Raw genomic sequence first — 13637 nt, forward strand, 5'->3', positions numbered from 1 at the left:
GACGTACCGGAAACACGTCATCACGTTGACAAGCTCAGCCGGCGGGAAACAAACTCGTGTGTGTTTGTGTTTGTGTAGCAACATCTTTTGAGACACACCGGCGGAGAGTCATGGTCCAGATCGTGGTTCGGTAAGAACTTCTGAACCGTCTTTGTTGCTCGAACCTTCACGTCACGAGACTCGTCGTATAAACATGCGTTTTATTCATATATTATAATAACATTTATTTTAGCGTTAAACGACATCATGTTTGAACGTTAACACAAATATTAGAGTCGTTTTGACAACATCATCAATTATCAACATATTGATTCAAATTCAAAGTTTTTAAGCAAAAGATATTAAACTACGTTTTCCAAAATAAAAGTTTAATTTCTAATTAAATAACAAAATCATCTCTTTTTTTTTCTCAGTCCTGGACTTTTACATTCCACCCCGTAACGCTTCCATGTTCTGTTACAAACACACTGTTTCTTTAAGTCACATCACAGATGAGTCAAAGTCTTGCAGGAGCCAAGGTCTCCAGCAGTTTGATGAGGTTGATTTTGTTGGCAGTGAGATAGTGTTGAAGTGAACTGACGTCACACATGATAGAAAGTGTTACAATGAAGTTTGTTTGACACTGGAATGTCAAGTGACATAGCTTAGCTAGTGGCTGATGAGGTAACTTAGCTAGTGGCTGACGAGGTAGCTTAGCTAGTGGCTAACAGTGCTTGCTTAGCTAGTGGCTAACAGTGCAAGCTTAGCTAGTGGCTAACAGTGCTTGCTTAGCTAGTGGCTAACAGTGCAACAGTGCTAGCTTAGCTAGTGGCTATCAGTGCTAGCTTAGCTAGTGGCTAACAGTGCTTGCTTAGCTAGTGGCTAACAGTGCAAGCTTAGCTAGTGGCTAACAGTGCTTGCTTAGCTAGTGGCTAGCAGTGCAAGCTTAGCTAGTGGCTATCAGTGCTAGCTTAGCTAGTGGCTAAAAGTGCTTGCTTAGCTAGTGGCTAACAGTGCAAGCTTATCTAGTGGCTAACAGTGCTTGCTTAGCTAGTGGCTAACAGTGCAAGCTTAGCTAGTGGCTAACAGTGCTTGCTTAGCTAGTGGCTAACAGTGCAACAGTGCTAGCTTAGCTAGTGGCTAACAGTGCTAGCTTAGCTAGTGGCTATCAGTGCTAGCTTAGCTAGTGGCTAAAAGTGCTTGCTTAGCTAGTGGCTAACAGTGCAAGCTTATCTAGTGGCTAACAGTGCTTGCTTAGCTAGTGGCTAACAGTGCAAGCTTAGCTAGTGGCTAACAGTGCTTGCTTAGCTAGTGGCTAACAGTGCAACAGTGCTAGCTTAGCTAGTGGCTAACAGTGCTAGCTTAGCTAGTGGCTATCAGTGCTAGCTTAGCTAGTGGCTAACAGTGCTTGCTTAGCTAGTGGCTAACAGTGCAAGCTTAGCTAGTGGCTAACAGTGCTTGCTTAGCTAGTGGCTAACAGTGCAAGCTTAGCTAGTGGCTAACAGTGCTTGCTTAGCTAGTGGCTAGCAGTGCAAGCTAAGCTAGTGGCTAACAGTGCTAGCTGCAGTGAGGTTAAATGTATCACCCCCGTAACACTTTGTATATGTTGAAGATTAGAATGTTAATGATTTTTATGACAAGAAAACATTGAATATTTTTAAATACTATAGACGTATAAAGTTCCATTGGGTTAATTGCAACATTTCAAATATTGAAACTTCTTTTTTAATCATTAAACTCCTTTTTAAAAATAATTTAACTCGTTAATTTTTATATTGAAAGGTAAAATTTGTTTTGTTTGTCTTTTAAATTGAGTTTAAAAAATGAATGCGTTTTTAAAACCTTGTTTGATATTCTTATTTCAATTATTTAAAAAAAATACAGATTCTAATTTCAACATTTTTTTATTTAGCCTGTTTAAATCAATATAAAAAGGTGGCCATTATAAATAAATATTACGATGATATACTTCCATAAAATACATGTACGCCTCAATCATTTTACGGGGTGCTGATGATTAAAAGTGGGACAAACTGTGTGTGTGTGTCCGTGTGTCCGTGTGTGTGTGTCCGTGTGTGTGTGTCCGTGTGTGTGTGTCCGTGTGTGTGTGTCCGTGTGTGTGTCCGTGTCCGTCCTGCAGGGCCAGTGTGGACGGCTGCAAACCTCCAGAGTGGCTGCTGGTGGAGCTCCAGGGTGAGGTCGTGTCCAGACACAACTCTGGTCTGGCAGGAAACGTGATGGGAGATCTTCTGTACACTCGAGAGGTCAGTGGTGCTGGTCCAGGTCTTCTCGCCTGATCAACCGTAGTGATGCTGAATGTGACCGCTAGGGGGTGCCAGTGCTCATCGTGGGACACCACATCCTGTACGGGAAGCAGGTGAAACTGGAGAAACCGTTCGCCGTCCTCACCAAACATGCCGGACACTCGCAGGACACACCGGGTAACCGTGGCAACGACAGCCTTTCCCAGGTTGCCATGGAGACAGAGCAGCAGCAGTGCACCTCGTACTCAGTGACGGCACTCGTCAAGAGGAAGCTCATCTTCAAGACCCGACCCAAACCCATCATCACCAACGTGCCCAAGAGAGTGTAGCGTATGTGTGTATATATGTGTGTGTTTGTCAATAAACGTAAGGATAACTTCAACTCTCTACTCAGGCTCACATTCTGAAATAGAAGTAAGAACGTTTGTTCAGAACCGCGGGTCTGGACCGCCGTGTCGGTGGGCGGAGCTCACAGACGAGCCTTCATTGAGTCTTTGGTCCGGTTCTTGTGTGACCCGTCAGCTCCAGAGCCCCTCACTGAAGACTCATTCATGAGCGGCCGACACGCCCGAAACCCTCAAACACGCCGTCACGACTTCCTGTTTGGACCTGGAACACTCGACGCCAGTTCTGTTCCGACAAGCGCGTCACGTGTGACACAGAACCAAGAACCTGAGACACACACACGGTTCTGAGTTTTATTCAAAGGAAATCTGGTTCCACATGTGGCCAAAAGATTATGATCAGATCACTCTCTGTCCTGCTTCAAGGTTTTGCTGATGAGGTCGAGACTCGGAGGCCAAAGGTCACGTCGCTGTGAACTTTCTTCACTTTTATTCATTCACTAAAACATGGTTCACATCCACACCTGACGCCAACAGTCGCGTTCTCGCTGCTGTCATGACAAAATAAATATGAAACTCAAAAGATTCAGTGACGAGTTCAGTCGTGTTGTTGCTGGTGATGCTAACAGTTAGCGACGCTACATGAAGGAGTGATAGAGGAGATGTGTAGGGGAGTGATAGGAGTGACGTTCAAGGGGTGAGATGTGTTAAAAGGGTAATAAAGAGATTGAGGGGTAATATAGGAGTGTTTTTTCAGGAGTGATGTTGGAGGATGATATAGAAGAGATGGAGGATGATAGAGAAGAGATGGAGGGTGATAGAGGAGTGATGTTGGAGGATGATAGAGAAGAGATGGAGGGTGATAGAGGAGTGATGTTGGAGGGTGATAGAGAAGAGATGGAGGGTGATAGAGGAGTGATGTTGGAGGTTGATAGAGAAGAGATGGAGGGTGATAGAGAAGAGATGGAGGGTGATAGAGGAGTGATGTTGGAGGATGATAGAGAAGAGATGGAGGGTGAAAGAGGAGTGATGTTGGAGGATGATAGAGAAGAGATGGAGGGTGAAAGAGGAGTGATGTTGGAGGATGATAGAGATGAAATGGAGGGTGATAGAGTGTTGGAGGATGATAGAGTGATGTTGGAAGGGTGATAGAGAAGAGATGGAGGTGAATAGAGAAGAGATGGAGGTGAATAGAGAAGAGATGGAGGGTGATAGAGGAGTGATGTTGGAGGATGATAGAGAAGAGATGGAGGGTGATAGAGAAGAGATGGAGGGTGATAGAGGAGTGATGTTGGAAGGGTGATAGAGGAGTGAGTCTCACGTGAGCAAGACAGTTGGTTTTGAATGTTTTCATTAAGTCATTGGAGCTTCATGTTGGACAGTGAGGGAACTGCACCAGGAGAGCGCCCCCTAACACACCGGGATACAAAGGTTGTTTCTGGTTATTGCTGCGACACGTCTTGTCTCCTGCTGACTCAGCAGTTCCTTCCCAACACAAACAAACAAAAACAGCCGCCAAGGTTCTGAGCGAGCGCGGCTCAGTGTGGAGCACCATGGAGGTGGGAGAGCGGCGTCGTGCCCTCCTCCCATCACCTGAGCGAGTCTTAGCACCATCAAGTCTAGGATCAAGTTCCCCAGTCGGGGCTCCGCTGGTCGGGCCAGGGGGCCGGGTCAGGCCTCGGCGTACGGCAGCTGGAGCTCCTCCCTCTTGCCGCAGCGCTTGGCCACGATGGCGAGGTAGAGCAGCAGCAGCACCAGCCAGTAGCAGGCGTACAGCAGGCTGCCCGCCACCAGCAGCGCCCGCTCCGTCGGGCTGAAGGGCTCCTGGGCCTCGCAGTAGATGGTGTAGATCACGCCGCCCAGCAGCACCAGCGCCCACACCGTGACGGGCACGGCGCCGATCATGTTGACCACGATCCTGCGACGGCCGGACGTCCCCCAGCCCGCCTTGTTGATGGTCAGCAGGGCGAACATCTTGGCGGGCAGCAGGCTGGACATGTAGAGCAGCGAGTAGAGCGACATGAAGATCATGACCAGGCTGCCGCGCAGGAAGCAGGCGTAGGTGGCCTTGACCATCCCCACCAGCTGCACCGTCAGCAGGAAGAGCAGGATGTTCCACAGGCGGCCGCGGTAGAAGAGGTGCACCACCGTGGCGACCAGGAAGAACGGGAAGAACCCAGTGACGACCGACTCGTAGGTCATCCACAGGCTGTGCTTGTGGAACCAGAGCGCGTTGTAGAGCCACTCGCGGAAGTAGGACTTGCTCCAGCGCGTCTGCTGGTTGAGCCAGCGCAGGTACTGCGTGGGCGTCTCCGTCTGGCAGCGCGAGCGCGCCGTGAACTTGGTCTTGAAGCCCAGGCTCAGCACGCGGTTGGTGAGGTGCCGGTCGTCGCCGAAGCTGCACTTGGAGCCCAGGAAGGTCTGGTGGTACCAGGGCTCCAGGAAGCGCTGCAGCAGGGAGTTGCGGTACATGCCCAGGGGCCCGCTGATGCACTGCACACAGCCGAAGTAGGACTGGCAGGCGCGCTCCACGTTGAAGGCCATCCAGTAGCGCACGCTGCTGAGGAAGGAGATCCACGAGTCGTACTTGTTGAGGATCTGGAGACACTTCGGGTCATTTCAGGGGCTCTGGGAGTAAAAGCTTCGCTCGGACCTACCTGGACGTCTCCTCCGACTCCGCCCACCAGGGGGTCGTCCTCCAGGATCTTCAGCATCTCCATGCTGCACGCCGGGTCCAGAACCGTATCCGAGTCACAGACCTGAGACGACAGCCGCAGGGTTTGATGAGTTAGTGACTCGACATGTCGAGTTATGACTCGACAAAACTTATCAAGTCAAACTGTGTCCATTGAAGTCTTGTTATGAATAGACTTCATTTGACTTGATATTACTTGACACAACTCGAAATTTTGTGATTGACAGGACTAAACAAGACTTGACATGAAACAATTTGACTTGATTCGACACGACAACACGTCAAGTTATGACTAGAAAGGACTGAAGAAGACTTGACTTCACAACTTCGACATGACTAGATATGACTCGACATGACTTTACTTGACTCAAAAGGACCCAAAATGACTGGGCAACTCGTTATCACTTGACATGTCAGAAATAACTGGTTACGACTCAACAGTGGAGCTCAGTGATTGGTCCTGAGCCGGCCAATCAGAGCCACAGATTTGAGTCAAACATCAACCTGCAGATTATTGAAGTCTCTCAGCTTCTGAGGTCAAAGGTCGACTGAGCAAGAGGATTTCACACTCGTCTTAACTTGGGTTGTTAGCAGCTGTGAAGTATGATAATCTGTGTGAAATAATCTGAGATTAACCACCTGAAACTGAGAGTGTCTTATCATATGTGTGCGTGTGTGTGTGTGTGTTATCATGTGTGTGTGCATTTGTGTGTGTGTTATCATATGTGTGTGCTTTATTGTAAGTGTGTTTTATCATTCGTGTGTGTGTGTGTGTCTGTCAACATATGTATGTGTCAGTGAAGAACAATTGTGTGTGTGGGCAAGTTAGACTATGTGTGATCATGTAGTTGTGATCGTGTGTGTTTGTGTGTTTAATCATGTGTAGGTTGTCAAATGTGTGTATGTGTGTGAGTGAGAGCGTGAGGGTGTCTGTTATATGTGCATAGTGTGTTATCATACGTGCGTGTAATATATGTGTGCGTTATCAATTGTGTTAGTGTGTGTCTGCGAGAGTGTGTTATCATGTGTGTGTGTGTGTAATATATGTGTGTGTTATCAATTGTGTTAGTGTGTTTCTGCGAGAGTGTGTTATCATGTGTGTGTGTGTGTAATATGTGTGTGTGTTATCAATTGTGTTAGTGTGTGTCTGCCAGTGTTATCATACGTGTGTGTGTGTGTGTGTAATATATGTGTGTGTTCTCAATTGTGTTAGTGTGTGTCTGTGAGAGTGTGTTATCATATGTGTGTGTGTGTAATATGTGTGTGTGTTATCAATTGTGTTAGTGTGTGTCTGCCAGTGTTATCATATGTTTGTGTGTGTGTAATATATGTGTGTGTTCTCAATTGTGTTAGTGTGTGTCTGCGAGAGTGTGTCATCATGTGTGTGTGTGTGTAATATATGTGTGTGTTATCAATTGTGTTAGTGTGTTTCTGCGAGAGTGTGTTATCATATGTGTGTGTGTGTAATATGTGTGTGTGTTATCAATTGTGTTAGTGTGTGTCTGCCAGTGTTATCATACGTGTGTGTGTGTGTAATAAGGTAAGGTAAGGTAAAACTATGTACAATAGTAGTAATATATGTGTGTGTTCTCAATTGTGTTAGTGTGTGTCTGCGAGAGTGTGTTATCCGTGTGTTTCTCACCTGTACATAGTCCACAGTGTCGCCCAGAGCTTTGAAGGCCGTGTACATGACCTCTCTCTTGCCCCCCCACTGCTGCATGACGCAGGAGAACCTGCAGGTCCGGACCAGCCGGGTGACTCGGGCGGCCTCCTCCACGTGCACCGTGCTCTCGCCTCCGCCGCTGTGGTAGTTCCCCTTCCAGACCATGCTGCCGGCCTGCTCGGCCCCGCCCATCACCTCCTGGAAGATGTCCATCATGTAGCGGTCCTCGGGGCGGTTCCCGTCCACCACCAGCACCACCTTCAGGCCCGGAACGGAGATCCTGCGGACGCTGCGCAGGCACTTCCTCAGGTAGTCGGGGTCCTCCTGGTAGGCGGCGATGCAGAGAGCCACGGAGCGGCGCAGGTGCTGCGGGCGCGCCGGGATCTTCATGCGCCGGTGCTCCAGGTAGGCGAAGAGGCTCTGCAGGAGCAGGTGCAGCGACAGGAAGGCGCCGTACAGCCCGAAGGATAGGTGGTGCTGCTCGGTGTGGATGAACTGGTACCCTGGTGGAGACAAGAACCTTCAGATGCCGTCGCTCACGGATGGGCCCCAACGAGTCTCACCTGTGACGTAGGCCAGCAGGATGGTGAAGAGGACCACGGCGGCGAAGAGCGTGGTGACCACGATGTTGAGCGCGCTCCTGCAGCGCGAGGGCATCTGGACCAGAACCAGAAAGACCGTCAGTGTCACAACCAGACCAGCACGGACAGTCAACACTCAGGGGAGGAGCAGCTTCAGAGTCCAGAGTCCCCTTCCTCACTCCTCCTCACCCCTCCTCACCCTTCCTCACCCTTCCTCACCCCTCCTCACCCCTCCTCACCCCTCCTCACCCTTCCTCACCCCTCCTCACCCCTCCTCACCCTTCCTCACCCTTCCTCACCCTTCCTCACCCCTCCTCACCCTTCCTCACTCCTCCTCACCCTTCCTCACCCTTCCTCACCCCTCCTAGCCCTTCCTCACCCTTCCTCACCCTTCCTCACCCCTCCTCACCCCTCCTCACCCTTCCTCACCCTTCCTCACCCTTCCTCACCCCTCCTCACCCTTCCTCACCCCTCCTCACCCCTCCTCACCCTTCCTCACCCCTCCTCACCCCTCCTCACCCCTCCTCACCCTTCCTCACCCTTCCTCACCCTTCCTCACCCCTCCTCACCCTTCCTCACCCTTCCTCACTCCTCCTCACCCTTCCTCACCCTTCCTCACCCCTCCTAGCCCTTCCTCACCCCTCCTCACCCCTCCTAACCCTTCCTCACCCTTCCTCACCCTTCCCCACCCCTCCTCACCCTTCCTCACCCTTCCTCACCCCTCCTAACCCTTCCTCACCCTTCCTCACCCCTCCTCACCCTTCCTCACCCTTCCTCACTCCTCCTAACCCTTCCTCACTCCTCCTCACCCTTCCTCACCCTTCCTCACCCCTCCTCACCCTTCCTCACCCCTCCTCACTCCTCCTAACCCTTCCTCACCCTTCCTCACTCCTCCTCACCCTTCCTCACCCTTCCTCACCCCTCCTAGCCCTTCCTCACCCCTCCTCACCCCTCCTAACCCTTCCTCACCCTTCCTCACCCTTCCCCACCCCTCCTCACCCTTCCTCACCCTTCCTCACCCCTCCTAACCCTTCCTCACCCTTCCTCACCCCTCCTCACCCTTCCTCACCCTTCCTCACTCCTCCTAACCCTTCCTCACTCCTCCTCACCCTTCCTCACCCTTCCTCACCCCTCCTCACCCTTCCTCACCCCTCCTCACTCCTCCTAACCCTTCCTCACCCTTCCTCACTCCTCCTCACCCTTCCTCACCCTTCCTCACCCCTCCTAGCCCTTCCTCACCCCTCCTCACCCCTCCTAACCCCTCCTCACCCCTCCTAACCCTTCCTCACCCTTCCTCACCCCTCCTCACCCCTCCTCACCCTTCCTCACCCTTCCTCACCCCTCCTAACCCTTCCTCACCCTTCCTCACCCCTCCTCACCCTTCCTCACCCTTCCTCACTCCTCCTAACCCTTCCTCACTCCTCCTCACCCTTCCTCACCCTTCCTCACCCCTCCTCACCCTTCCTCACCCCTCCTAACCCTTCCTCACTCCTCCTCACCCTTCCTCACCCTTCCTCACCCCTCCTCACCCTTCCTCACCCCTCCTAACCCTTCCTCACCCCTCCTCACCCCTCCTCACCCCTCCTCACCCCTCCTCACCCTTCCTCACCCCTCCTAACCCTTCCTCACCCCTCCTAACCCTTCCTCACCCTTCCTCACCCCTCCTCACCCTTCCTCACCCCTCCTAACCCTTCCTCACCCCTCCTCACCCCTCCTCACCCCTCCTCACCCTTCCTCACCCTTCCTCACTCCTCCTCACCCCTCCTCCCTCAGTGAGGTAATAGCTCTAATTAAAGACCCACCACAGGAACAATCCTGCCCTTTCATCCAAAACCAGCACCGCCCAAACCACCACCTGTGGAAGACCCCCTGACTCAAGTCTTCACAGGATTGACAGAGTCACAGCTGGAGTCTGTGGGAAACGGACTCAGAGCGAGTCCTGAAGGGAAGGAGGAGCCAAAGAGTCACACCTGACACTCACCAGCGATGGTGAGAGGGAGTCACACCAGGTGACTCAATAAAGTCGTGTCAGTAGTGAGAGTCGGAGTCGGTAGGAGAGGACGAGTTTTCTGCAGGAATGTTGAGTCGGGTGTTGACGCTGATGATGGTGTTGTTGAAAAATGAAAAATGTTTTTGATGTCAATGTTTATGATTTTGTTGATTACGTTGTTGATTATCTTGATGTTGATTATCTTGATGTCAATGATGGTGTTGTTGAAAAATGTTGACATTTTTGTTTTTTGCAGACAGTTTTTCTGCTATGTTTGACCGTCTTTCCTTTGATGACTGCCCAGACGTGGACAGTTTGATTCACTGTTTCACTGATCATTGTGTTGAAATACTGGATCAAGTGGCACCTGTTAAATCGAACTTGAAAATTCAGAAAAAATGGTGCCCTTGGACAAATGAAGATCTCCTGAGTCTGAAGAGACTTTGTCGAGCGTCTCTGGAAGTCCACTAAACTTGAGGTGCACATACTCCACCTCAGGGATCTGATGTCTTCTTACAATGAGATGGTGGAAACTGCTAGATCTGATTACATCAGAAAACTGGTAGCAGCAAATAAGAAAAACCCCAAAGTTTTGTTTGACACGATTGATTCTCTCGTGTCTCCTGCTCCTCAAATCACGCCTGTCTTCTGTGAAGCTGACAGCAATGCATTGTTGAGATTTTTCAATGACAAAATTAAATTGATCAAAGAGAAAATCTCTCCCCCCTTGTTTTTGAACCCCTACTGTCTCTGAACCCCTCTCCTCCTCTTGGTCTTCCTTCACTACTGTATATTTGGGTGATATTTAGGCACTAGTGAACAAGATGAAACCCTCCTCTTGCTCAGATGACGTCCTTCCTTGTAGGCTTTTTATCAAAGTGTTTGATGTAATTGGCTCCTGGGTTACCAATATGGTGAACCTCTCCCTTTCCACAGGGGTTTTTCCCAATGCATTTAAACATGCCATTGTGGAGCCTCTGCTCAAAAAGCCAGGCTTAGAACCAAATGGCCTCAGTAATTTCAGGCCTATTTCTAAGATCCCTTTCTTGTCCAAGATCTTGAAGGTGGTGTCTGAGCAGCTGTCTTTGTTCCTGGATCAGAACGACATCCATGAGAAGTTTCAGTCTGGCTTCCGTAAACATCACTCTACGGAGACAGCTTTACTGAAAGTGTCCAGTGACATCATGATGTCGGCTGACTCTGGTAAATTCACTGTTCTGGTTCTCTTGGATCTGTCCTCAGCCTTTGACACAGTTGATCACCAGATCCTGCTGAGAAGACTGAGGGATGAAGTGGGACTGTCTGGGTCTGTGTTAGAATGGTTCTCATCTTACCTTTCTGGGCGCAGTTTTAGTGTATCTGCCAATCAAATGAGGTCTGAATCGGCAGATCTGTTGTGTGGAGTCCCTCAAGGTTCTGTTCTGGGTCCTTTATTGTTTTTGCTGTACTTGACTCCCCTCGGTAAAATCATTCAGAGATTCCCGGATGTTTCTTATCATATTTTTGCTGATGACATCCAGCTCTACTGCTCGTTTGATCCAACTGAGCCCCAGAGGCTGAACAGTTTAGTCAATTGTTTGCTAGAAATCAAACAATGAGTGAAAACACTTTGCAGCTAAATGTGGACAAAACTGAAACTCTGGTGATTGCTCCTGATGATAAGGTTCCAGGGTTGAGTCAGTACTTGAGTGACTTAAGTCGCTCTGTCAAACTGGGCCTGAGAAACCTGGGTGTTGTATTTGATAAAGACATGTCTCTTGTTCAACACTGCAGAAAACTGACCAGAAACTTTTTCCTTCAACTGAGAAAAATCTCTAAACTTAGGAAAATGTTGTCAGAACATGATCTGGATCTTATAATCCATGCGTTTGTTTCTTCTCGTCTGGACTATTGTAACAGTTTGTTTTCATGTCTTAACAAGAAGGATGTGTCTCGTCTGCAGTTGATTCAGAACTCTGCAGCGAGAATTCTGACCCGCTCAAGTAGAAGAACTCACATTTCTCCGATCCTTAAAACTCTTCACTGGCCTCCAGTTTCTTTCAGGATCATTTTAAAATTCTGGTTCTTACTTTCAGATCTATTCATGGTCAGACCTTCCATCAGTGATCTGATCCAGACTTACACCCCAGCTCGGGCTCTGAGGTCTGTGGATCAGAATCTACTGATGGTTCCTGAACACGGTTCAGGACCAGAGGAGAGAAATCCTTCCAGGCTGTTGCTCCTAAGCTTTGAAACCATCTTCTTCCTCTCTTTGCTTTTGATGGATCTACTGACTCCTTCAAGAAACATCTTAAGACGTTTTTATTTGTTCAGGCTTTTCCTTGATTTTCTGGAACTCCTGTTGTGTTATCAGTTTTATCTTGACCTTTTAAGTATATATTTTATTGAATATTGTTTTGATTGTTTAAGCGCTTTGTGACCCTGGTCTAGAAAAGCGCTATACAAATAAAAATTACTTATTTACTTATTTTATGGTGTTGTTAGAACATATTTACATTTTTTACGGTGTTGTTAGAATATGTGGACATTGTTGATGTTGATGTTGTTAACTATGTTGTTGGAAAATGTTGACGTTATTGCTGGCATTGTTAAAAAAATGTTGATGGTGTTGTTTTTGGAAAATTATGGCGTTATTTATGGTGTTGTTGGAAAATGTTGACTTTATTGATGGAGTTGTTAGGAAATGTTGACGTTGTTGGAAAATATATATTTTATTGGAAAATGTTGACATTTTTTATGGTGTTGTTATACAATCTTGACATTGTTGATGGTGTTGTTGTTAACTATGTTGTTGGAAAATGTTGACGTTATTGCTGGCATTGTTAAAAAAATGTTGATGGTGTTGTTTTTGGAAAATTATGGCGTTATTTATGGTGTTGTTGGAAAATGTTGACTTTATTGATGGAGTTGTTAGGAAATGTTGACGTTGTTGGAAAATATATATTTTATTGGAAAATGTTGACATTTTTTATGGTGTTGTTATACAATCTTGACATTGTTGATGGTGTTGTTGGAAAATGTTGACATTTTTATGGTGTTGTTAGAAATATTGATGTTGTGAGTGTAAAAATGATGGTGGAAAATGTTGGCTTTATTGATGGCATTGTTAATTTATTTTTGACAATGTTGTAAAATATTGATGTTGTTAATGGTGTGCTTAGAAAATGTTGAAAATTGTCGTAAAAAATGTTAATTATGTTGTTGGAAAATTTTGATGTTGTTCATGGTGTGCTTAGAAAATGTTGTAAATTGTTGTTGAAAATGTTTATGTGGTTGATTGTGTTGTTGAAAAAATGTTAAAACTAATTTATTAAATTCTGTTCATGAGACATTGTGTTGTAGATGTTGTTGTAAAAGTTGTTGTCCTGACAGAAGAAGGTACTGAAAAAAGTACCAGTCCAGACCTCCATGACCCTGGTCCAGGTTCAGAGACTGGAGGGTCACATGACTACTGGTCAGTGACGTCCAGACGAGGATGGAAACTTACTGTTGCTCGTCTTGACCCAGAAAACTCAACACAATCTGAGGGTAGCCCAGATGGACCACAATACCAATTCACACACACTAACAGACACACACACATACGCTGGCACACACACACAGTTATTACTCACTCTCTCTCTGACACACAAACTTACTCACACTCAGAGAAACACACACACTTACTCACACAGACTGTGCTCTTTGTGTTCTCTGGACACTCAACGACTAGAACTAGTTCCATCAGAGAAAGTTTCAGGTCCGTGTGTGCTGTGCGGGCGAGCGGAGGTGAGTCTTACCTTCCTGACGGACCGTCCTGGTCTCCCCTGCAGGACTCCTCCGGCTCTGGTCCGGCTCTCACAGCGCTCCCTTGTTCCCTCCTCCAGCTCACACTACATCTTTATTCCAGCTTCATTCAGGAGATCCAAAAATACAGCAGCTCAGAGCGACCGCCTCCCCCGTCCTCCTCCCCCCGTCCTCCCCCCTTACCTGCTCCTCCCTCTCCCTCTCTCTCCTGGAGCGTCCCGGGGCATCGAGACCCCCCTCAGAGCATCTGATCAGGAGGGGGCTCAGCCTCACATCTGTGGAGTCCCGGTCGAGGGGGGAGGTCAGGCTGGTCTGTGCTGGACTCCATCCTGGTC

The 13637-nt window shown here is 48.2% G+C and overlaps 2 protein-coding genes across 3 annotated transcripts; one reads left to right on the top strand and one right to left on the bottom strand.

The window, feature by feature from the left end:
* The first annotated feature begins 59 nt into the window (after positions 1 to 59).
* Positions 60 to 2623, top strand: chtf8 (CTF8, chromosome transmission fidelity factor 8 homolog (S. cerevisiae)). The gene is made up of 3 exons (XM_087797586.1): positions 60 to 130; positions 2120 to 2243; positions 2309 to 2623. The coding sequence occupies exons 1-3, from the start codon at positions 111 to 113 to the stop codon at positions 2570 to 2572; spliced, it is 408 nt and encodes a 135-aa protein (XP_087653712.1). The 5' UTR covers positions 60 to 110; the 3' UTR covers positions 2573 to 2623.
* Positions 2624 to 4241: 1618 nt separating this feature from the next.
* Positions 4242 to 13366, bottom strand: has3 (hyaluronan synthase 3). Of its 2 annotated transcripts, none has more exons than XM_087797164.1 (5): positions 13296 to 13366; positions 7509 to 7602; positions 6925 to 7448; positions 5245 to 5346; positions 4242 to 5185 (listed from the first exon to the last, which is right to left on the bottom strand). In XM_087797164.1, exons 2-5 carry the CDS (start codon positions 7600 to 7602, stop codon positions 4259 to 4261), a joined length of 1647 nt encoding a protein of 548 aa, XP_087653290.1. In that variant the 5' UTR covers positions 13296 to 13366; the 3' UTR covers positions 4242 to 4258. The 2 variants fall into 2 exon arrangements, with proteins under 2 accessions (XP_087653290.1, XP_087653291.1); XM_087797165.1 differs by lacking the exon at positions 13296 to 13366 and having other exon boundaries at positions 6925 to 6975; positions 7141 to 7448; positions 7509 to 7617.
* Positions 13367 to 13637: the final 271 nt, after the last annotated feature.

The sequence above is a fragment of the Callionymus lyra genome, chromosome 8 (genome assembly GCF_982586985.1).
Source record: "Callionymus lyra chromosome 8, fCalLyr1.hap1.1, whole genome shotgun sequence".
Taxonomy (NCBI): Eukaryota; Metazoa; Chordata; class Actinopteri; order Syngnathiformes; family Callionymidae; genus Callionymus; species Callionymus lyra.

Coding starts and splice junctions, on each gene's coding strand:
- chtf8 (XM_087797586.1), top strand. CDS start 111: ATGGTCCAGATCGTGGTTCG. Junction 131..2,119: donor ATGGTCCAGATCGTGGTTCG/GTAAGAACTTCT, acceptor TCCGTCCTGCAG/GGCCAGTGTGGACGGCTGCA. Junction 2,244..2,308: donor ATCTTCTGTACACTCGAGAG/GTCAGTGGTGCT, acceptor TGTGACCGCTAG/GGGGTGCCAGTGCTCATCGT.
- has3 (XM_087797164.1), bottom strand. CDS start 7,602: ATGCCCTCGCGCTGCAGGAGCGCGCTCAACATCGTGGTCACCACGCTC. Junction 7,449..7,508: donor CCTGCTGGCCTACGTCACAG/GTGAGACTCGTT, acceptor TGTCTCCACCAG/GGTACCAGTTCATCCACACC. Junction 5,347..6,924: donor ACACTGTGGACTATGTACAG/GTGAGAAACACA, acceptor CTGTCGTCTCAG/GTCTGTGACTCGGATACGGT.